The sequence below is a fragment of the Leptodactylus fuscus genome, unplaced genomic scaffold, assembly GCF_031893055.1.
Source record: "Leptodactylus fuscus isolate aLepFus1 unplaced genomic scaffold, aLepFus1.hap2 HAP2_SCAFFOLD_330, whole genome shotgun sequence".
Taxonomy (NCBI): domain Eukaryota; kingdom Metazoa; phylum Chordata; class Amphibia; order Anura; family Leptodactylidae; genus Leptodactylus; species Leptodactylus fuscus.
This window is the reverse complement of record NW_027440353.1, coordinates 83,450-108,767: the sequence shown is the minus strand read 5'-3', so window position 1 is coordinate 108,767 and position 25,318 is coordinate 83,450. Positions and strand designations below refer to the sequence as shown.

The window sequence follows — 25,318 nt, the reverse complement described above, 5'->3', positions numbered from 1 at the left end:
ATGTGAGGTGTAATATAGAGCAGTATATAGTGGATACAATGTATGTGAGGTGTAATATAGAGATGTATATAGTGGATACAATGTATGTGAGGTGTAATATAGAGCAGTATATAGTGGATACAATGTATGTGAGGTGTAATATAGAGCAGTATATAGTGGATACAATGTATGTGAGGTGTAATATAGAGCGGTATATAGTGGATACAATGTATGTGAGGTATAATATAGAGCAGTATATAGTGGATACAATGTATGTGAGGTGTAATATAGAGCAGTATATAGTGGATACAATGTATGTGAGGTGTAATATAGAGCAGTATATAGTGGATACAATGTATGTGAGGTGTAATATAGAGCAGTATATAGTGGATACAATGTATGTGAGGTGTAATATAGAGCAGTATATAGTGGATACAATATATGTGAGGTGTAATATAGAGCAGTATATAGTGGATACAATGTATGTGAGGTGTAATATAGAGCAGTATATAGTGGATACAATATATGTGAGGTGTAATATAGAGCTGTATATAGTGGATACAATGTATGTGAGGTGTAATATAGAGCAGTATATAGTGGATACAATGTATGTGAGGTGTAATATAGAGCAGTATATAGTGGATACAATGTATGTGAGGTATAATATAGAGCAGTATATAGTGGATACAATATATGTGAGGTGTAATATAGAGCAGTATATAGTGGATACAATATATGTGAGGTGTAATATAGAGCAGTATATAGTGGATACAATGTATGTGAGGTGTAATATAGAGCAGTATATAGTGGATACAATGTATGTGAGGTATAATATAGAGCAGTATATAGTGGATACAATGGATGTGAGGTGTAATATAGAGCAGTATATAGTGGATACAATGTATGTGAGGTGTAATATAGAGCAGTATATAGTGGATACAATGTATGTGAGGTGTAATATAGAGCAGTATATAGTGGATACAATGTATGTGAGGTGTAATATAGAGCAGTATATAGTGGATACAATGTATGTGAGGTGTAATATAGAGCAGTATATAGTGGATACAATGTATGTGAGGTGTAATATAGAGCAGTATATAGTGGATACAATATATGTGAGGTGTAATATAGAGCAGTATATAGTGGATACAATGTATGTGAGGTGTAATATAGAGCAGTATATAGTGGATACAATGTATGTGAGGTGTAATATAGAGCAGTATATAGTGGATACAATGTATGTGAGGTGTAATATAGAGCAGTATATAGTGGATACAATGTATGTGAGGTGTAATATAGAGCAGTATATAGTGGATACAATGTATGTGAGGTATAATATAGAGCAGTATATAGTGGATACAATATATGTGAGGTGTAATATAGAGCAGTATATAGTGGATACAATATATGTGAGGTGTAATATAGAGCAGTATATAGTGGATACAATGTATGTGAGGTGTAATATAGAGCAGTATATAGTGGATACAATGTATGTGAGGTGTAATATAGAGCAGTATATAGTGGATACAATGTATGTGAGGTGCAATATAGAGCTGTATATAGTGGATACAATGTATGTGAGGTGTAATATAGAGCAGTATATAGTGGATACAATGTATGTGAGGTGTAATATAGAGCAGTATATAGTGGATACAATGTATGTGAGGTGTAATATAGAGCTGTATATAGTGGATACAATGTATGTGAGGTGTAATATAGAGCAGTATATAGTGGATACAATGTATGTGAGGTGTAATATAGAGCTATATATAGTGGATACAATGTATGTGAGGTGTAATATAGAGCAGTATATAGTGGATACAATGTATGTGAGGTGTAATATAGAGCAGTATATAGTGGATACAATGTATGTGAGGTGTAATATAGAGCAGTATATAGTGGATACAATGTATGTGAGGTGTAATATAGAGCAGTATATAGTGGATACAATGTATGTGAGGTGTAATATAGAGAAGTATATAGTGGATACAATGTATGTGAGGTGTAATATAGAGCGGTATATAGTGGATACAATGTATGTGAGGTGTTATATAGAGCAGTATATAGTGGATACAATGTATGTGAGGTGTAATATAGAGCAGTATATAGTGGATACAATGTATGTGAGGTGTAATATAGAGCGGTATATAGTGGATACAATGTATGTGAGGTGTTATATAGAGCAGTATATAGTGGATACAATGTATGTGAGGTGTAATATAGAGCAGTATATAGTGGATACAATGTATGTGAGGTGTAATATAGAGCAGTATATAGTGGATACAATGTATGTGAGGTGTAATATAGAGCTGTATATAGTGGATACAATGTATGTGAGGTGTAATATAGAGCAGTATATAGTGGATACAATGTATGTGAGGTGTAATATAGAGCTGTATATAGTGGATACAATGTATGTGAGGTGTAATATAGAGCAGTATATAGTGGATACAATGTATGTGAGGTGCAATATAGAGCTGTATATAGTGGATACAATGTATGTGAGGTGTAATATAGAGCAGTATATAGTGGATATAATGTATGTGAGGTGTAATATAGAGCAGTATATAGTGGATACAATGTATGTGAGGTGTAATATAGAGCGGTATATAGTGGATACAATGTATGTGAGGTATAATATAGAGCAGTATATAGTGGATACAATGGATGTGAGGTGTAATATAGAGCAGTATATAGTGGATACAATGTATGTGAGGTGTAATATAGAGCTGTATATAGTGGATACAATGTATGTGAGGTGTAATATAGAGCAGTATATAGTGGATACAATGTATGTGAGGTGTAATATAGAGCGGTATATAGTGGATACAATGTATGTGAGGTATAATATAGAGCAGTATATAGTGGATACAATGGATGTGAGGTGTAATATAGAGCAGTACGTAGTGGATACAATGTATGTGAGGTGTAATATAGAGCTGTATATAGTGGATACAATGTATGTGAGGTATAATATAGAGCAGTATATAGTGGATACAATGTATGTGAGGTGTAATATAGAGCGGTATATAGTGGATACAATGTATGTGAGGTATAATATAGAGCAGTATATAGTGGATACAATGTATGTGAGGTGTAATATAGAGCGGTATATAGTGGATACAATGTATGTGAGGTATAATATAGAGCAGTATATAGTGGATACAATGGATGTGAGGTGTAATATAGAGCAGTATATAGTGGATACAATGTATGTGAGGTGTAATATAGAGATGTATATAGTGGATACAATGTATGTGAGGTGTAATATAGAGCAGTGTATAGTGGATACAATGTATGTGAGGTGTAATATAGAGCAGTATATAGTGGATACAATGTATGTGAGGTGTAATATAGAGCTGTATATAGTGGATACAATGTATGTGAGGTGTAATATAGAGCAGTATATAGTGGATACAATGTATGTGAGGTGTAATATAGAGCAGTATATAGTGGATACAATGTATGTGAGGTGTAATATAGAGCAGTATATAGTGGATACAATGTATGTGACGTGTAATATAGAGCGGTATATAGTGGATACAATGTATGTGACGTGTAATATAGAGCAATATAGTGGATACAATGGATGTGAGGTGTAATATAGAGCAGTGTATAGTGGATACAATGTATGTGAGGTGTAATATAGAGCAGTATATAGTGGATACAATGTATGTGAGGTGTAATATAGAGCGGTATATAGTGGATACAATGTATGTGAGGTGTAATATAGAGCGGTATATAGTGGATACAATGTATGTGAGGTGTAATATAGAGCGGTATATAGTGGATACAATGTATGTGAGGTGTAATATAGAGCGGTATATAGTGGATACAATGTATGTGAGGTGTAATATAGAGCGGTATATAGTGGATACAATGTATGTGAGGTGTAATATAGAGCGGTATATAGTGGATACAATGTATGTGAGGTGTAATATAGAGCAGTATATAGTGGATACAATGTATGTGAGGTGTAATATAGAGCAGTATATAGTGGATACAATGGATGTGAGGTATAATATAGAGCAGTATATAGTGGATACGATGGATGTGAGGTGTAATATAGAGCAGTATATAGTGGATACAATGTATGTGAGGTGTAATATAGAGCAGTATGTAGTGGATACAATGTATGTGAGGTGTAATATAGAGCTGTATATAGTGGATACAATGTATGTGAGGTGTAATATAGAGCAATATAGTGGATACAATGTATGTGAGGTGTAATATAGAGATGTATATAGTGGATACAATGTATGTGAGGTGTAATATAGAGCAGTATATAGTGGATACAATGTATGTGAGGTGTAATATAGAGCAGTATATAGTGGATACAATGTATGTGAGGTGTAATATAGAGATGTATATAGTGGATACAATGTATGTGAGGTGTAATATAGAGCAGTATATAGTGGATACAATGTATGTGAGGTGTAATATAGAGCAGTATATAGTGGATACAATGTATGTGAGGTGTAATATAGAGCTGTATATAGTGGATACAATGTATGTGACGTGTAATATAGAGCAATATAGTGGATACAATGGATGTGAGGTGTAATATAGAGCTATATATAGTGCATACAATGTATGTGAGGTGTAATATAGAGCAGTGTATAGTGGATACAATGTATGTGAGGTGTAATATAGAGCAGTATATAGTGGATACAATGTATGTGAGGTGTAATATAGAGCGGTATATAGTGGATACAATGTATGTGAGGTGTAATATAGAGCGGTATATAGTGGATACAATGTATGTGAGGTGTAATATAGAGCGGTATATAGTGGATACAATGTATGTGAGGTGTAATATAGAGCGGTATATAGTGGATACAATGTATGTGAGGTGTAATATAGAGAGGTATATAGTGGATACAATGTATGTGAGGTGTAATATAGAGCAGTATATAGTGGATACAATGTATTTGAGGTATAATATAGAGCAGTATATAGTGGATACAATGTATGTGAGGTGTAATATAGAGCAGTATATAGTGGATACAATGTATGTGAGGTGTAATATAGAGCAGTATATAGTGGATACAATGTATGTGGGGTGTAATATAGAGCAGTATATAGTGGATACAATGTATGTGAGGTGTTATATAGAGCTGTATATAGTGGATACAATGTATGTGAGGTGTAATATAGAGCGGTATATAGTGGATACAATGTATGTGAGGTGTAATATAGAGCGGTATATAGTGGATACAATGTATGTGAGGTGTAATATAGAGCGGTATATAGTGGATACAATGTATGTGAAGTGTAATATAGAGCGGTATATAGTGGATACAATGTATGTGAGGTGCAATATAGAGATTTATATAGTGGATACAATGTATGTGATGTGTAATATAGAGCAGTATATAGTGGATACAACGTATGTGAGGTGTAATATAGAGCAGTATATAGTGGATACAATGTATGTGATGTGTAATATAGAGCAGTATATAGTGGATACAACGTATGTGAGGTGTAATATAGAGCTGTATATAGTGGATACAATGTATGTGAGGTGTAATATAGAGCGGTATATAGTGGATACAATGTATGTGAGGTGTAATATAGAGCGGTATATAGTGGATACAATGTATGTGAGGTTTAATATAGAGCGGTATATAGTGGATACAATGTATGTGAGGTGTAATATAGAGCGGTATATAGTGGATACAATGTATGTGAGGTGTAATATAGAGCGGTATATAGTGGATACAATGTATGTGAGGTGTAATATAGAGCAGTATATAGTGGATACAATGTATGTGAGGTGTAATATAGAGCAGTATATAGTGGATACAATGTATGTGAGGTGTAATATAGAGATGTATATAGTGGATACAATGTATGTGAGGTGTAATATAGAGCAATATAGTGGATACAATGTATGTGAGGTGTAATATAGAGCAGTATATAGTGGATACAATGTATGTGAGGTGTAATATAGAGATGTATATAGTGGATACAATGTATGTGAGGTGTAATATAGAGCAGTATATAGTGGATACAATGTATGTGAGGTGTAATATAGAGCAGTATGTAGTGGATACAATGTATGTGAGGTGTAATATAGAGCTGTATATAGTGGATACAATGTATGTGAGGTGTAATATAGAGCAATATAGTGGATACAATGTATGTGAGGTGTAATATAGAGCAGTATATAGTGGATACAATGTATGTGCGGTGTAATATAGAGCTGTATATAGTGGATACAATGTATGTGAGGTATAATATAGAGCAGTATATAGTGGATACAATGTATGTGAGGTGTAATATAGAGCAGTAAATAGTGGATACAATGTATGTGAGGTGTAATATAGAGCAGTATATAGTGGATACAATGTATGTGAGGTGTAATATAGAGATGTATATAGTGGATACAATGTATGTGAGGTGTAATATAGAGCAGTATATAGTGGATACAATGTATGTGAGGTGTAATATAGAGCAGTATATAGTGGATACAATGTATGTGAGGTGTAATATAGAGCTGTATATAGTGGATACAATGTATGTGACGTGTAATATAGAGCAATATAGTGGATACAATGGATGTGAGGTGTAATATAGAGCTATATATAGTGCATACAATGTATGTGAGGTGTAATATAGAGCAGTGTATAGTGGATACAATGTATGTGAGGTGTAATATAGAGCAGTATATAGTGGATACAATGTATGTGAGGTGTAATATAGAGCGGTATATAGTGGATACAATGTATGTGAGGTGTAATATAGAGCGGTATATAGTGGATACAATGTATGTGAGGTGTAATATAGAGCGGTATATAGTGGATACAATGTATGTGAGGTGTAATATAGAGCGGTATATAGTGGATACAATGTATGTGAGGTGTAATATAGAGAGGTATATAGTGGATACAATGTATGTGAGGTGTAATATAGAGCAGTATATAGTGGATACAATGTATGTGAGGTATAATATAGAGCAGTATATAGTGGATACAATGTATGTGAGGTGTAATATAGAGCAGTATATAGTGGATACAATGTATGTGAGGTGTAATATAGAGCAGTATATAGTGGATACAATGTATGTGGGGTGTAATATAGAGCAGTATATAGTGGATACAATGTATGTGAGGTGTTATATAGAGCAGTATATAGTGGATACAATGTATGTGAGGTGTAATATAGAGCAGTATATTGTGGATACAATGTATGTGAGGTGTAATATAGAGCTGTATATAGTGGATACAATGTATGTGAGGTGTAATATAGAGCGGTATATAGTGGATACAATGTATGTGAGGTGTAATATAGAGCGGTATATAGTGGATACAATGTATGTGAGGTGTAATATAGAGCGGTATATAGTGGATACAATGTATGCGAGGTGTAATATAGAGATTTATATAGTGGATACAATGTATGTGATGTGTAATATAGAGCAGTATATAGTGGATACAACGTATGTGAGGTGTAATATAGAGCAGTATATAGTGGATACAATGTATGTGATGTGTAATATAGAGCAGTATATAGTGGATACAACGTATGTGAGGTGTAATATAGAGCTGTATATAGTGGATACAATATATGTGAGGTGTTATATAGAGCAGTATATAGTGGATACAATGTATGTGAGGTGTAATATAGAGCGGTATATAGTGGATACAATGTATGTGAGGTGTAATATAGAGCAGTATATAGTGGATACAATGGATGTGAGGTGTAATATAGAGCAGTATATAGTGGATACAATGTATGGGAGGTGTAATATAGAGCGGTATATAGTGGATGCAATGTATGTGAGGTGTAATATAGAGCAGTATATACTGGATACAATGTATGTGAGGTGTAATATAGAGCAGTATATAGTGGATACAATGTATGTGAGGTGTAATATAGAGCGGTATATAGTGGATACAATGTATGTGAGGTGTAATATAGAGCAGTATATTGTGGATACAATGTATGTGAGGTGTAATATAGAGCAGTATATAGTGGATACAATGTATGTGAGGTGTAATATAGAGCGGTATATAGTGGATGCAATCTATGTGAGGTGTAATATAGAGCGGTATATAGTGGATGCAATGTATGTGAGGTGTAATATAGAGCGGTATATAGTGGATACAATGTATGTGAGGTGTAATATAGAGATGTATATATTGGATACAATGTATGTGAGGTGTAATATAGAGCAGTATATAGTGGATACAATGTATGTGAGGTGTAATATAGAGCAGTATATAGTGGATACAATGTATGTGAGGTGTAATATAGAGCAGTATATAGTGGATACAATGTATGTGAGGTGTAATATAGAGCAGTATATAGTGGATACAATGTATGTGAGGTGTAATATAGAGCAGTATATAGTGGATACAATGTATGTGAGGTGTAATATAGAGCAGTATATAGTGGATACAATGTATGTGAGGTGTAATATAGAGCAGTATATAGTGGATACAATGTATGTGAGGTGTAATATAGAGCGGTATATAGTGGATACAATGTATGTGAGGTGTAATATAGAGCGGTATATAGTGGATACAATGTATGTGAGGTGTAATATAGAGCTGTATATAGTGGATACAATGTATGTGAGGTGTAATATAGAGAAGTATATAGTGGATACAATGTATGTGAGGTGTAATATAGAGCAGTATATAGTGGATACAATGTATGTGAGGTGTAATATAGAGCGGTATATAGTGGATACAATGTATGTGAGGTGTAATATAGAGATGTATATATTGGATACAATGTATGTGAGGTGTAATATAGAGCAGTATATAGTGGATACAATGTATGTGAGGTGTAATATAGAGCAGTATATAGTGGATACAATGTATGTGAGGTGTAATATAGAGAAGTATATAGTGGATACAATGTATGTGAGGTGTAATATAGAGCAGTATATAGTGGATACAATGTATGTGAGGTGTAATATAGAGCGGTATATAGTGGATACAATGTATGTGAGGTGTAATATAGAGATGTATATATTGGATACAATGTATGTGAGGTGTAATATAGAGATGTATATATTGGATTCAATGTATGTGAGGTGTAATATAGAGCAGTATATAGTGGATACAATGTATGTGAGGTGTAATATAGAGCTGTATATAGTGGATACAATGTATGTGAGGTGTAATATAGAGCAGTATATAGTGGATACAATGTATGTGAGGTGTAATATAGAGAAGTATATAGTGGATACAATGTATGTGAGGTGTAATATAGAGATGTATATAGTGGATACAATGTATGTGAGGTGTAATATAGAGAAGTATATAGTGGATACAATGTATGTGAGGTGTAATATAGAGATGTATATAGTGGATACAATGTATGTGAGGTGTAATATAGAGCAGTATATAGTGGATACAATGTATGTGAGGTGTAATATAGAGATGTATATAGTGGATACAATGTATGTGAGGTGTAATATAGAGCAGTATATAGTGGATACAATGTATGTGAGGTGTAATATAGAGATGTATATAGTGGATACAATGTATGTGAGGTGTAATATAGAGCAGTATATAGTGGATACAATGTATGTGAGGTGTAATATAGAGCGGTATATAGTGGATACAATGTATGTGAGGTGTAATATAGAGCAGTATATAGTGGATACAATGTATGTGAGGTGTAATATAGAGCAGTATATAGTGGATACAATGTATGTGAGGTGTAATATAGAGCGGTATATAGTGGATACAATGTATGTGAGGTGTAATATAGAGCGGTATATAGTGGATACAATGTATGTGAGGTGTAATATAGAGCTGTATATAGTGGATACAATGTATGTGAGGTGTAATATAGAGAAGTATATAGTGGATACAATGTATGTGAGGTGTAATATAGAGAAGTATATAGTGGATACAATGTATGTGAGGTGTAATATAGAGATGTATATATTGGATACAATGTATGTGAGGTGTAATATAGAGCTGTATATAGTGGATACAATGTATGTGAGGTGTAATATAGAGCAGTATATACTGGATACAATGTATGTGAGGTGTAATATAGAGCTGTATATAGTGGATACAATGTATGTGAGGTGTAATATAGAGCTGTATATAGTGGATACAATGTATGTGAGGTGTAATATAGAGCAGTATATAGTGGATACAATGTATCTCTGGTATATGAGGTGTTTATAGACACTTGTATATAATTGCTATTTGCAGTGTATCTGGGAGATCACTCTGGAAAGTCTATGCCCTAGAGGTGATATACAGTAATGGGCATACCCTATATACACCCTATATACATCATCGTATCATTGATCACTAGCCCACCCCTTGGCCATCTTATGTCGGTCTCAGACTTTTCCGGCTACCTCCAGTGTTGCAGATCCTTCAGGTCAGGGCTGGCTGTGTAATGGGGGGTTCATGTGGTCAGTATATCGCCTATAGCTTCATATATAATATGTTATGTCTCTGCAGCTGGAGGAAGAAGTGATGGGGATGCAGAAGAAGGTGAAGGGCACAGAGGAGGAGGTGGAGAAGTACTCGGAGGCTGTGAAGGAGGCTCAGGAGAGGCTGGAGCTGGCAGAGAAGAAGGCGTCTGATGTAAGTATAGATGTGTAATATGTGTATACAGAGCTCGGCTATGTCACATCCAATGTATGGTGCTCACTGGACTGTATACATGCTGGAGACACACTTATATACGTACGTAAAGTATACACCAATATATACAAGGACACCGAGTAATATGGATGTGTGTGGTGTACACAGGAGCATACTATAGAAACAAATTAATATATACATATACATACAGTATACACGCACTCCAATATATTCCATGTATCTGTCCGCTTACTGTCATGTATACAGCCCCCTGCTGCTCTGCTAGTCACTGACCTATCTTAGCTTATAACAATATATACTACATTGTATATACCTCCAAGTGTAATCTGCCCCCTACTGTATAATCTGTGTATATTCTGTACAGGAGGGTCCTATACGTCTCCTCTACACTTCTATACGGTACAGGAGGGACCTATACGTCTCCTCTACACTTCTATACGGTACAGGAGGGACCAATACGTCTCCTCTACACTTCTATATGGTACAGGAGGGACCTATACGTCTCCTCTACACTTCTATACTATACAGGAGGGACCTATACGTCTCCGCTACACTTCTATACGGTACAGGAGGGACCTATACATCTCCTCTACACTTCTATACAGTACAGGAGGGACCTATACGTCTCCTCTACACTTCTATATGGTACAGGAGGGACCTATACGTCTCCTCTACACTTCTATACTGTACAGGAGGGACCTATACGTCTCCTCTACTCTTCTATACGGTACAGGAGGGACCTATACGTCTCCTCTACACTTCTATACAGTACAGGAGAGACCTATACATCTCCTCTACACTTCTATACTGTACAGGAGGGACCTATACGTCTCCTCTACACTTCTATACGGTACAGGAGGGACCTATACGTCTCCTCTACACTTCTATACTATAAAGGAGGGACCTATACATCTCCTCTACACTTCTATACAGTACAGGAGGGACCTATACATCTCCTCTACACTTCTATACGGTACAGGAGAGACCTATACGTCTCCTCTACACTTCTATACGGTACAGGAGGGACCTATACGTCTCCTCTACACTTCTATACGGTACAGGAGGGACCAATACGTCTCCTCTACACTTCTATATGGTACAGGAGGGACCTATACGTCTCCTCTACACTTCTATACTATACAGGAGGGACCTATACGTCTCCGCTACACTTCCATACGGTACAGGAGAGACCTATACATCTCCTATACACTTCTATACAGTACAGGAGGGACCTATACGTCTCCTCTACACTTCTATATGGTACAGGAGGGACCTATACGTCTCCTCTACACTTCTATACTGTACAGGAGGGACCTATACGTCTCCTCTACTCTTCTATACGGTACAGGAGGGACTTATACGTCTCCTCTACACTTCTATACAGTACAGGAGAGACCTATACGTCTCCTCTACACTTCTATACGGTACAGGAGGGACCTATACGTCTCCTCTACACTTCTATACTATAAAGGAGGGACCTATACATCTCCTCTACACTTCTATACAGTACAGGAGGGACCTATACATCTCCTCTACACTTCTATACGGTACAGGAGAGACCTATACGTCTCCTCTACACTTCTATACGGTACAGGAGGGACCTATACGTCTCCTCTACACTTCTATACTATAAAGGAGGGACCTATACATCTCCTCTACACTTCTATACGGTACAGAAGGGACCTATACATCTCCTCTACACTTCCGTACAGTACAGGAGGGACCTATACGTCTCCTCTACACTTCTATACTATACAGGAGGGACCTATACGTCTCCTCTACACTTCTATACGGTACAGGAGAGACCTATACATCTCCTCTACACTTCTATACTGTACAGGAGAGACCTATACATCTCCTCTACACTTCTATACGGTACAGGAGGGACCTATACATCTCCTCTACACTTCTATACTATAAAGGAGGGACCTATACATCTCCTCTACACTTCTATACTGTACAGGAGGGACCTATACGTCTCCTCTACACTTCTATACGGTACAGGAGGGACCTATACGTCTCCTCTACACTTCTATACGGTACAGGAGGGACCTATACATCTCCTCTACACTTCTATACTATAAAGGAGGGACCTATACATCTCCTCTACACTTCTATACTGTACAGGAGGGACCTATACGTCTCCTCTACACTTCTATACTATAAAGGAGGGACCTATACATCTCCTCTATACTTCTATACAGTACAGGAGGGACCTATACATCTACTCTACACTTCTATACGGTACAGGAGAGACCTATACGTCTCCTCTACACTTCTATACGGTACAGGAGGGACCTATACGTCTCCTCTACACTTCTATACTATAAAGGAGGGACCTATACATCTCCTCTACACTTCTATACGGTACAGAAGGGACCTATACGTCTCCTCTACACTTCTATACGGTACAGGAGGGACCTATACGTCTCCTCTACACTTCTATACAGTACAGGAGGGACCTATACGTCTCCTCTACACTTCTATATGGTACAGGAGGGACCTATACGTCTCCTCTACACTTCTATACAGTACAGGAGGGACCTATACGTCTCCTCTACACTTCTATACGGTACAGGAGAGAACTATACGTCTCCTCTACACTTCTATACGGTACAGGAGGGACCTATACATCTCCTCTACACTTCTATACTATAAAGGAGGGACCTATACATCTCCTCTACACTTCCGTACAGTACAGGAGGGACCTATACATCTCCTCTACACTTCTATACAGTACAGGAGGGACCTATACGTCTCCTCTACACTTCTATACGGTACAGGAGGGACCTATACGTCTCCTCTACACTTCTATACAGTACAGGAGGGACCTATACGTCTCCTCTACACTTCTATACAGTACAGGAGAGACCTATACGTCTCCTCTACACTTCTATACGGTACAGGAGGGACCTATACGTCTCCTCTACACTTCTATACAGTACAGGAGGGACCTATACATCTCCTCTACACTTCTATACGGTACAGGAGGGACCTATACGTCTCCTCTACACTTCTATACAGTACAGGAGGGACCTATACGTCTCCTCTACACTTCTATACAGTACAGGAGGGACCTATACGTCTCCTCTACGCTTCTATATGATACAGGAGGGACCTATACGTCTCCTCTACACTTCTATATGGTACAGGAGAGACCTATACGTCTCCTCTACACTTCTATGCAGTACAGGAGGGACCTATACATCTCCTCTACACTTCTATACAGTACAGGAGGGACCTATACATCTCCTCTACACTTCTATACTATACAGGAGGGACCTATACGTCTCCTCTACACTTCTATACGGTACAGGAGGGACCTATACGTCTACTCTACACTTCTATATGGTACAGGAGAGACCTATACGTCTCCTCTACACTTCTATACTATACAGGAGGGACCTATACGTCTCCTCTACACTTCTATACGGTACAGGAGGGACCTATACGTCTCCTCTACACTTGTATACGTTACAGAAGAGACCTATACGTCTCCTCTACACTTCTATACAGTACAGGAGGGACCTATACATCTCCTCTACACTTCTATACGGTACAGTAGGGACCTATACGTCTCCTCTAGACTTCTATACTATACAGGAGGGACCTATACATCTCCTCTACACTTCTGTACTGTACAGGAGGGACCTATACGTCTCCTCTACACTTCTATACAGTACAGGAGGGACCTATACATCTCCTCTACACTTCTATACGGTACAGGAGGGACCTATACATCTCCTCTACACTTCTATACAGTACAGGAGGGACCTATACATCTCCTCTACACTTCTATACAGTAAAGGAGGGACCTATACATCTCCTCTACAATTCTATACGGTACAGGAGAGACCTATACGTCTCCTCTAGACTTCTATACTATACAGGAGGGACCTATACGTCTCCTCTACACTTCTATACTATAAAGGAGGGACCTATACATCTCCTCTACACTTCTATACGGTACAGAAGGGACCTATACGTCTCCTCTACACTTCTATACAGTACAGGAGGGACCTATACATCTCCTCTACACTTCTGTACAGTACAGGAGGGACCTATACGTCTCCTCTACACTTCTATACGGTAAAGGAGAGACCTATACGTCTCCTCTACACTTCTATACAGTACAGGAGGGACCTATATGTCTCCTCTACAATTCTATACGGTACAGGAGAGACCTATACATCTCCAATACACTTCTATACGGTACAGGAGGGACCTATACGTCTCCTCTACACTTCTATACGGTACAGGAGAGACCTGTACGTCTCCTCTACACTTCTATACGGTACAGGAGGGACCTATATGTCTCCTCTACACTTCTATATGGTACAGAAGGGACCTATACATCTCCTCTACACTTCTATACTGTACAGGAGGGACCTATACATCTCCTCTACACTTCTATACGGTACAGGAGGGACCTATACATCTCCTCTACACTTCTTTACTGCACAGGAGGGACCTATACGTCTCCTCTACACTTCTTTATGGTACAGGAGGGACCTATACATCTCCTCTACACTTCTATACGGTATAGGAGGGACCTATACGTCTCCTCTACACTTCTATACGGTGCAGGAGGGTCCTATACGTCTCCTCTACGCTTCTATACGGTACAGGAGGGACCTATACGTCTCCTCTACACTTCTATATGGTACAGGAGGGACCTATACATCTCCTCTACACTTCTATACAGTACAGGAGGGACCTATACATCTCCTCTACATTTCTATACAGTAAAGGAGGGACCTATACGTCTCCTCTACTCTTCTATACGGTACAGGAGGGACCTATACGTCTCCTCTACACTTCTAGACGGTAAAGGAGAGACCTATACATCTCCTCTACACTTCTATACGGTACAGATGAGACCTATACGTCTCCTCTACACTTCTATACAGTACAGGAGGGACCTATACGTCTCCTCTACACTTCTATACGGTACAGGAGAGACCTATACATCTCCAATACACTTCTATACAGTACAGGAGGGACCTATACATCTCCTCTACACTTCTGTACTGTACAGGAGGGACCTATACGTCTCCTCTACACTTCTATACAGTACAGGAGGGACCTATACATCTCCTCTACACTTCTATACAGTAAAGGAGGGACCTATACATCTCCTCTACACTTCTATACGGTACAGGAGAGACCTATACGTCTCCTCTACACTTCTATACGGTACAGGAGGGACCTATACGTCTCCTCTACACTTCTATATGGTACAGGAGAGACCTATACGTCTCCTCTACACTTCTATACTATACAGGAGGGACCTATACGTCTCCTCTACACTTCTATACGGTACAGGAGGGACCTATACGTCTCCTCTACACTTCTATACGTTACAGAAGAGACCTATACGTCTCCTCTACACTTCTATACAGTACAGGAGGGACCTATACATCTCCTCTACACTTCTATACGGTACAGTAGGGACCTATACGTCTCCTCTAGACTTCTATACTATACAGGAGGGACCTATACATCTCCTCTACACTTCTGTACTGTACAGGAGGGACCTATACGTCTCCTCTACACTTCTATACAGTACAGGAGGGACCTATACATCTCCTCTACACTTCTATACGGTACAGGAGGGACCTATACATCTCCTCTACACTTCTATACAGTACAGGAGGGACCTATACATCTCCTCTACACTTCTATACAGTAAAGGAGGGACCTATACATCTCCTCTACACTTCTATACGGTACAGGAGAGACCTATACGTCTCCTCTACACTTCTATACGGTACAGGAGAGACGTATACATCTCCTCTACACTTCTATACGGTACAGGAGGGACCTATACATCTCCTCTACACTTCTATTCAGTACAGGAGGGACCTATACGTCTCCTCTACACTTCTATACTATAAAGGAGGGACCTATACATCTCCTCTACACTTCTATACGGTACAGAAGGGACCTATACGTCTCCTCTACACTTCTATACAGTACAGGAGGGACCTATACATCTCCTCTACACTTCTGTACAGTACAGGAGGGACCTATACGTCTCCTCTACACTTCTATACGGTAAAGGAGAGACCTATACATCTCCTCTACACTTCTATACGGTACAGATGAGACCTATACGTCTCCTCTACACTTCTATACAGTACAGGAGGGACCTATACGTCTCCTCTACAATTCTATACGGTACAGGAGAGACCTATACATCTCCAATACACTTCTATACGGTACAGGAGGGACCTATACGTCTCCTCTACACTTCTATACGGTACAGGAGAGACCTATACGTCTCCTCTACACTTCTATACGGTACAGGAGGGACCTATATGTCTCCTCTACACTTCTATATGGTACAGAAGGGACCTATACATCTCCTCTACACTTCTATACTGTACAGGAGGGACCTATACGTCTCCTCTACACTTCTATACGGTACAGGAGGGACCTATACGTCTCCTCTACACTTCTATACAGTACAGGAGGGACCTATACATCTCCTCTACACTTCTATACGGTACAGGAGGGACCTATACATCTCCTCTACACTTCTTTACTGCACAGGAGGGACCTATACGTCTCCTCTACACTTCTTTATGGTACAGGAGGGACCTATACATCTCCTCTACACTTCTATACGGTATAGGAGGGACCTATATGTCTCCTCTACACTTCTATACGGTGCAGGAGGGTCCTATACATCTCCTCTACGCTTCTATACGGTACAGGAGGGACCTATACGTCTCCTCTACACTTCTATATGGTACAGGAGGGACCTATACATCTCCTCTACACTTCTGTACTGTACAGGAGGGACCTATACATCTCCTCTACACTTCTATACAGTACAGGAGGGACCTATACATCTCCTCTACACTTCTATACAGTAAAGGAGGGACCTATACGTCTCCTCTACTCTTCTATACGGTACAGGAGGGACCTATACGTCTCCTCTACACTTCTATACGGTAAAGGAGAGACCTATACATCTCCTCTACACTTCTATACGGTACAGATGAGACCTATACGTCTCCTCTACACTTCTATACAGTACAGGAGGGACCTATACGTCTCCTCTACACTTCTATACGGTACAGGAGAGACCTATACATCTCCAATACACTTCTATACAGTACAGGAGGGACCTATACATCTCCTCTACACTTCTGTACTGTACAGGAGGGACCTATACGTCTCCTCTACACTTCTATACAGTACAGGAGGGACCTATACATCTCCTCTACACTTCTATACAGTAAAGGAGGGACCTATACGTCTCCTCTACACTTCTATACTATACAGGAGGGACCTATACGTCTCCTCTACACTTCTATACAGTACAGGAGGGACCTATACATCTCCTCTACACTTCTATACAGTACAGGAGGGACCTATACGTCTCCTCTACACTTCTATACAGTACAGGAGGGACCTATACATCTCCTCTACACTTCTATACGGTAAAGGAGAGACCTATACATCTCCTCTACTCTTCTATACGGTACAGGAGGGACCTATACGTCTCCTCTACACTTCTATACAGTACAGGAGGGACCTATACGTCTCCTCTACACTTCTATACGGTACAGGAGAGACCTATACGTCTCCTCTACACTTCTATACTGTACAGGAGGGACCTATACATCTCCTCTACACTTCTATACAGTACAGGAGGGACCTATACATCTCCTCTACACTTCTATACTATACAGGAGGGACCTATACGTCTCCTCTACACATCTATACGGTACAGGAGGGACCTATATGTCTCCTCTACACTTCTATATGGTACAGAAGGGACCTATACATCTCCTCTACACTTCTATACGGTACAGGAGAGACCTATACGTCTCCTCTACACTTCTATACGGTACAGATGAGACCTATACGTCTCCTCTACACTTCTATACAGTACAGGAGAGACCTATACATCTCCTCTACACTTCTATACGGTACAGGAGGGACCTATACATCTCCTCTACACTTCTATACGGTACAGGAGGGACCTATACATCTCCTCTACACTTCTATACGGTACAGGAGGGACCTATACATCTCCTCTACACTTCTATACGGTACAGGAGGGACCTATACATCTCCTCTACACTTCTATACGGTACAGGAGGGACCTATACGTCTCCTCTACACTTCTATATGGTACAGGAGGGACCTATATGTCTCCTCTACACTTCTATATGGTACAGAAGGGACCTATACATCTCCTCTACACTTCTATACGGTACAGGAGAGACCTATACGTCTCCTCTACACTTCTATACGGTACAGATGAGACCTATACGTCTCCTCTACACTTCTATACGGTACAGGAGAGACCTATACATCTCCTCTACACTTCTATACGGTACAGGAGGGACCTATATATCTCCTCTACACTTCTATACGGTACAGGAGGGACCTATACATCTCCTCTACACTTCTATACGGTACAGGAGGGACCTATACATCTCCTCTACACTTCTATACGGTACAGGAGGGACCTATACGTCTCCTCTACACTTCTATACGGTACAGGAGGGACCTATATGTCTCCACTACACTTCTATATGGTACAGAAGGGACCTATACATCTCCTCTACACTTCTATATGGTACAGGAGAGACCTATACGTCTTTTCTACACTTCTATACGGTACAGGAGGGACCTATACATCTCCTCTACACTTCTATACGGTACAGGAGGGACCTATACATCTCCTCTACACTTCTATACGGTACAGGAGGGACCTATACGTCTCCTCTACACTTCTATACGGTACAGGAGGGACCTATATGTCTCCTCTACACTTCTATATGGTACAGAAGGGACCGATACATCTCCTCTACACTTCTATACGGTACAGGAGAGACCTATACATCTCCTCTACACTTCTATACTGTACAGGAGGGACCTATACGTCTCCTCTACACTTCTATACGGTACAGGAGGGACCTATACGTCTCCTCTACACTTCTATACAGTACAGGAGGGACCTATACATCTCCTCTACACTTCTATACGGTACAGGAGGGACCTATACATCTCCTCTACACTTCTTTACTGCACAGGAGGGACCTATACGTCTCCTCTACACTTCTTTATGGTACAGGAGGGACCTATACATCTCCTCTACACTTCTATACGGTATAGGAGGGACCTATATGTCTCCTCTACACTTCTATACGGTGCAGGAGGGTCCTATACGTCTCCTCTACGCTTCTATACGGTACAGGAGGGACCTATACGTCTCCTCTACACTTCTATATGGTACAGGAGGGACCTATACATCTCCTCTACACTTCTGTACTGTACAGTAGGGACATATACATCTCCTCTACACTTCTATACAGTACAGGAGGGACCTATACATCTCCTCTACACTTCTATACAGTAAAGGAGGGACCTATACGTCTCCTCTACTCTTCTATACGGTACAGGAGGGACCTATACGTCTCCTCTACACTTCTATACGGTAATGGAGAGACCTATACATCTCCTCTACACTTCTATACGGTACAGATGAGACCTATACGTCTCCTCTACACTTCTATACAGTACAGGAGGGACCTATACGTCTCCTCTACACTTCTATACGGTACAGGAGAGACCTATACATCTCCAATACACTTCTATACAGTACAGGAGGGACCTATACATCTCCTCTACACTTCTGTACTGTACAGGAGGGACCTATACGTCTCCTCTACACTTCTATACAGTACAGGAGGGACCTATACATCTCCTCTACACTTCTATACAGTAAAGGAGGGACCTATACGTCTCCTCTACACTTCTATACTATACAGGAGGGACCTATACGTCTCCTCTACACTTCTATACAGTACAGGAGGGACCTATACATCTCCTCTACACTTCTATACAGTACAGGAGGGACCTATACGTCTCCTCTACACTTCTATACAGTACAGGAGGGACCTATACATCTCCTCTACACTTCTATACGGTAAAGGAGAGACCTATACATCTCCTCTACTCTTCTATACGGTACAGGAGGGACCTATACGTCTCCTCTACACTTCTATACAGTACAGGAGGGACCTATACGTCTCCTCTACACTTCTATACGGTACAGGAGAGACCTATACGTCTCCTCTACACTTCTATACTGTACAGGAGGGACCTATACATCTCCTCTACACTTCTATACAGTACAGGAGGGACCTATACATCTCCTCTACACTTCTATACTATACAGGAGGGACCTATACGTCTCCTCTACACATCTATACGGTACAGGAGGGACCTATATGTCTCCTCTACACTTCTATATGGTACAGAAGGGACCTATACATCTCCTCTACACTTCTATACGGTACAGGAGAGACCTATACGTCTCCTCTACACTTCTATACGGTACAGATGAGACCTATACGTCTCCTCTACACTTCTATACAGTACAGGAGAGACCTATACATCTCCTCTACACTTCTATACGGTACAGGAGGGACCTATACATCTCCTCTACACTTCTATACGGTACAGGAGGGACCTATACATCTCCTCTACACATCTATACGGTACAGGAGGGACCTATACATCTCCTCTACACTTCTATACGGTACAGGAGGGACCTATACATCTCCTCTACACTTCTATACGGTACAGGAGGGACCTATACGTCTCCTCTACACTTCTATATGGTACAGGAGGGACCTATATGTCTCCTCTACACTTCTATATGGTACAGAAGGGACCTATACATCTCCTCTACACTTCTATACGGTACAGGAGAGACCTATACGTCTCCTCTACACTTCTATACGGTACAGGAGAGACCTATACATCTCCTCTACACTTCTATACGGTACAGGAGGGACCTATACATCTCCTCTACACTTCTATACGGTACAGGAGGGACCTATACATCTCCTCTACACTTCTATACGGTACAGGAGGGACCTATACATCTCCTCTACACTTCTATACGGTACAGGAGGGACCTATACGTCTCCTCTACACTTCTATACGGTACAGGAGGGACCTATATGTCTCCTCTACACTTCTATATGGTACAGAAGGGACCTATACATCTCCTCTACACTTCTATATGGTACAGGAGAGACCTATACGTCTTTTCTACACTTCTATACGGTACAGGAGGGACCTATACATCTCCTCTACACTTCTATACGGTACAGGAGGGACCTATACATCTCCTCTACACTTCTATACGGTACAGGAGGGACCTATACGTCTCCTCTACACTTCTATACGGTACAGGAGGGACCTATATGTCTCCTCTACACTTCTATATGGTACAGAAGGGACCTATACATCTCCTCTACACTTCTATACGGTACAGGAGAGACCTATACGTCTCCTCTACACTTCTATACGGTACAGATGAGACCTATACGTCTCCTCTACACTTCTATACGGTACAGGAGAGACCTATACATCTCCTCTACACTTCTATACGGTACAGGAGGGACCTATACATCTCCTCTACACTTCTATACGGTACAGGAGGGACCTATACGTCTCCTCTACACTTCTATACGGTACAGGAGGGACCTATACATCTCCTCTACACTTCTATACGGTACAGGAGGGACCTATACATCTCCTCTACACTTCTATACGGTACAGGAGGGACCTATACATCTCCTCTACACTTCTATACGGTACAGGAGGGACCTATACATCTCCTCTACACTTCTATACGGTACAGGAGGGACCTATACGTCTCCTCTACACTTCTATACGGTACAGGAGGGACCTAAACATCTCCTCTACACTTCTATACGGTACAGGAGAGACCTATACGTCTCCTCTACACTTCTATACGGTACAGGAGGGACCTATACATCTCCTCTACACTTCTATACGGTACAGGAGGGACCTATACGTCTCCTCTACACTTCTATATGGTACAGGAGGGACCTATATGTCTCCTCTACACTTCTATATGGTACAGAAGGGACCTATACATCTCCTCTACACTTCTATACGGTACAGGAGAGACCTATACGTCTCCTGTACACTTCTATACGGTACAGGAGAGCTATACATCTCCTCTACACTTCTATACGGTACAGGAGAGACCTATACATCTCCTCTACACTTCTATACGGTACAGGATAGACCTATACGTCTCCTCTACACTTCTATACGGTACAGGAGAGACCTATACATCTCCAATACACTTCTATACGGTACAGGAGGGACCTATACATCTCCTCTACACTTCTATACGGTACAGGAGGGACCTATACATCTCCTCTACACTTCTATACGGTACAGGAGGGACCTATATGTCTCCTCTACACTTCTATACGGTACAGGAGGGACCTATACATCTCCTCTACACTTCTGTACGGTACAGGAGAGACCTATACGTCTCCTCTACACTTCTATACGGTACAGGAGGGACCTATATGTCTCCTCTACACTTCTATACGGTACAGGAGGGACCTATACATCTCCTCTACACTTCTATACGGTACAGGAGGGACCTATACATCTCCTCTACACTTCTATACGGTACAGGAGAGACCTATGCATCTCCTCTACACTTCTATACGGTACAGATGAGACCTATACGTCTCCTCTACACTTCTATACGGTACAGGAGAGACCTATACGTCTCCTCTACACTTCTATACGGTACAGGAGGGACCTATACATCTCCTCTACACTTCTATACGGTACAGGAGAGACCTATACGTCTCCTCTACACTTCTATACGGTACAGGAGGGACCTATACATCTCCTCTACACTTCTATACGGTACAGGAGAGACCTATACGTCTCCTCTACACTTCTATACGGTACAGGAGAGACCTATGCATCTCCTCTACACTTCTATACGGTACAGGAGGGACCTATATGTCTCCTCTACACTTCTATACGGTACAGGAGGGACCTATACATCTCCTCTACACTTCTATACGGTACAGGAGAGACCTATACGTCTCCTCTACACTTCTATACGGTACAGGAGAGACCTATACATCTCCTCTACACTTCTATACGGTACAGGAGGGACCTATACATCTCCTCTACACTTCTATACGGTACAGGAGAGACCTATACATCTCCTCTACACTTCTATACGGTACAGGAGAGACCTATACGTCTCCTCTACACTTCTATACGGTACAGGAGAGACCTATACATCTCCTCTACACTTCTATACGGTACAGGAGGGACCTATATGTCTCCTCTACACTTCTATACGGTACAGGAGGGACCTATACGTCTCCTCTACACTTCTATACGGTACAGGAGAGACCTATACATCTCCTCTACACTTCTATACGGTACAGGAGGGACCTATATGTCTCCTCTACACTTCTATACGGTACAGGAGGGACCTATACATCTCCTCTACACTTCTATACGGTACAGGAGGGACCTATATGTCTCCTCTACACTTCTATACGGTACAGGAGGGACCTATACGTCTCCTCTACACTTCTATACGGTACAGGAGGGACCTATACGTCTCCGCTACACTTCTATACGGTACAGGAGAGACCTATGCATCTCCTCTACACTTCTATACGGTACAGATGAGACCTATACGTCTCCTCTACACTTCTATACGGTACAGGAGAGACCTATACGTCTCCTCTACACTTCTATACGGTACAGGAGGGACCTATACGTCTCCTCTACACTTCTATACAGTACAGGAGGGACCTATACATCTCCTCTACACTTCTATACCGTACAGGAGGGACCTATACGTCTCCTCTACACTTCTATACCGTACAGGAGGGACCTATACGTCTCCTCTACACTTCTATACGGTACAGGAGGGACCTATATGTCTCCTCTACACTTCTATACGGTACAGGAGGGACCTATACGTCTCCTCTACACTTCTATATGGTACAGGAGAGACCTATACATCTCCTCTACACTTCTATACGGTACAGGAGGGACGTATATGTCTCCTCTACACTTCTATACGGTACAGGAGGGACCTATACGTCTCCTCTACACTTCTTTACTGTACAGGAGATTTTAGGGCCACTAACTGACTAACATTGTGTGAGAGCGGCTTGTGAAGGGTTAAGAGGGAGGATGATGGGAGGAGACGAAGATACTGGGGGTGGTTGTTATATCAGAGGAGGAGGAACAGAGCGAGGAGAGGACACAGCAGTGGTGAGAGCGGAGGAGACAAGATGAGGTACGGCCTGGTGTGTCTTACATGGGACTGCCGGTGACATCTACTACATTACCTGTATATAGAGAGTTATCACTGTGTTATCTGTGTCTTACATGGGACTGCCGGGTGACATCTACTACATTACCTGTATAATAGAGAGTTATCACTGTGTTATCTGTGGTGTTACATGGGACTGCCGGTGACATCTACTACATTACCTGTATATAGAGATTTATCACTGTGTTATCTGTGGTGTTACATGGGACTGCCGGTGACATCTACTACATTACCTATATATAGAGAGTTATCACTGTGTTATCTGTAGTGTTACATAGGACTGCCGGTGACATCTACTACATTACCTGTATATAGAGAGTTATCACTGTGTTATCTGTGGTGTTACATAGGACTGCCGGTGACATCTACTACATTACCTGTATATAGAGAGTTATCACTGTGTTATCTGTGGTGTTACATAGGACTGCCGGTGACATCTACTACATTACCTGTATATAGAGAGTGATCACTGTGTTATCTGTGGTGTTACATAGGACTGCCGGTGACATCTACTACATTACCTGTATATAGAGAGTTATCACTGTGTTATCTGTGGTGTTACATAGGA

General features: G+C 40.5%; 1 protein-coding gene across 2 annotated transcripts in view; it reads left to right on the top strand.

Moving 5' to 3' along the window:
- The first annotated feature begins 10,394 nt into the window (after nt 1–10,394).
- LOC142187947 (uncharacterized) overlaps nt 10,395–25,318 on the top strand; it is a 45,400-nt gene continuing 30,476 nt past the window's right edge. For both annotated transcript variants that reach the window (XM_075261738.1, XM_075261737.1), the window contains exon 1: nt 10,395–10,547. In XM_075261738.1, coding sequence (XP_075117839.1) covers nt 10,410–10,547 — 138 coding nt within the window. In that variant the 5' untranslated portion in view covers nt 10,395–10,409. The remainder of the gene's footprint in view (nt 10,548–25,318) is intronic.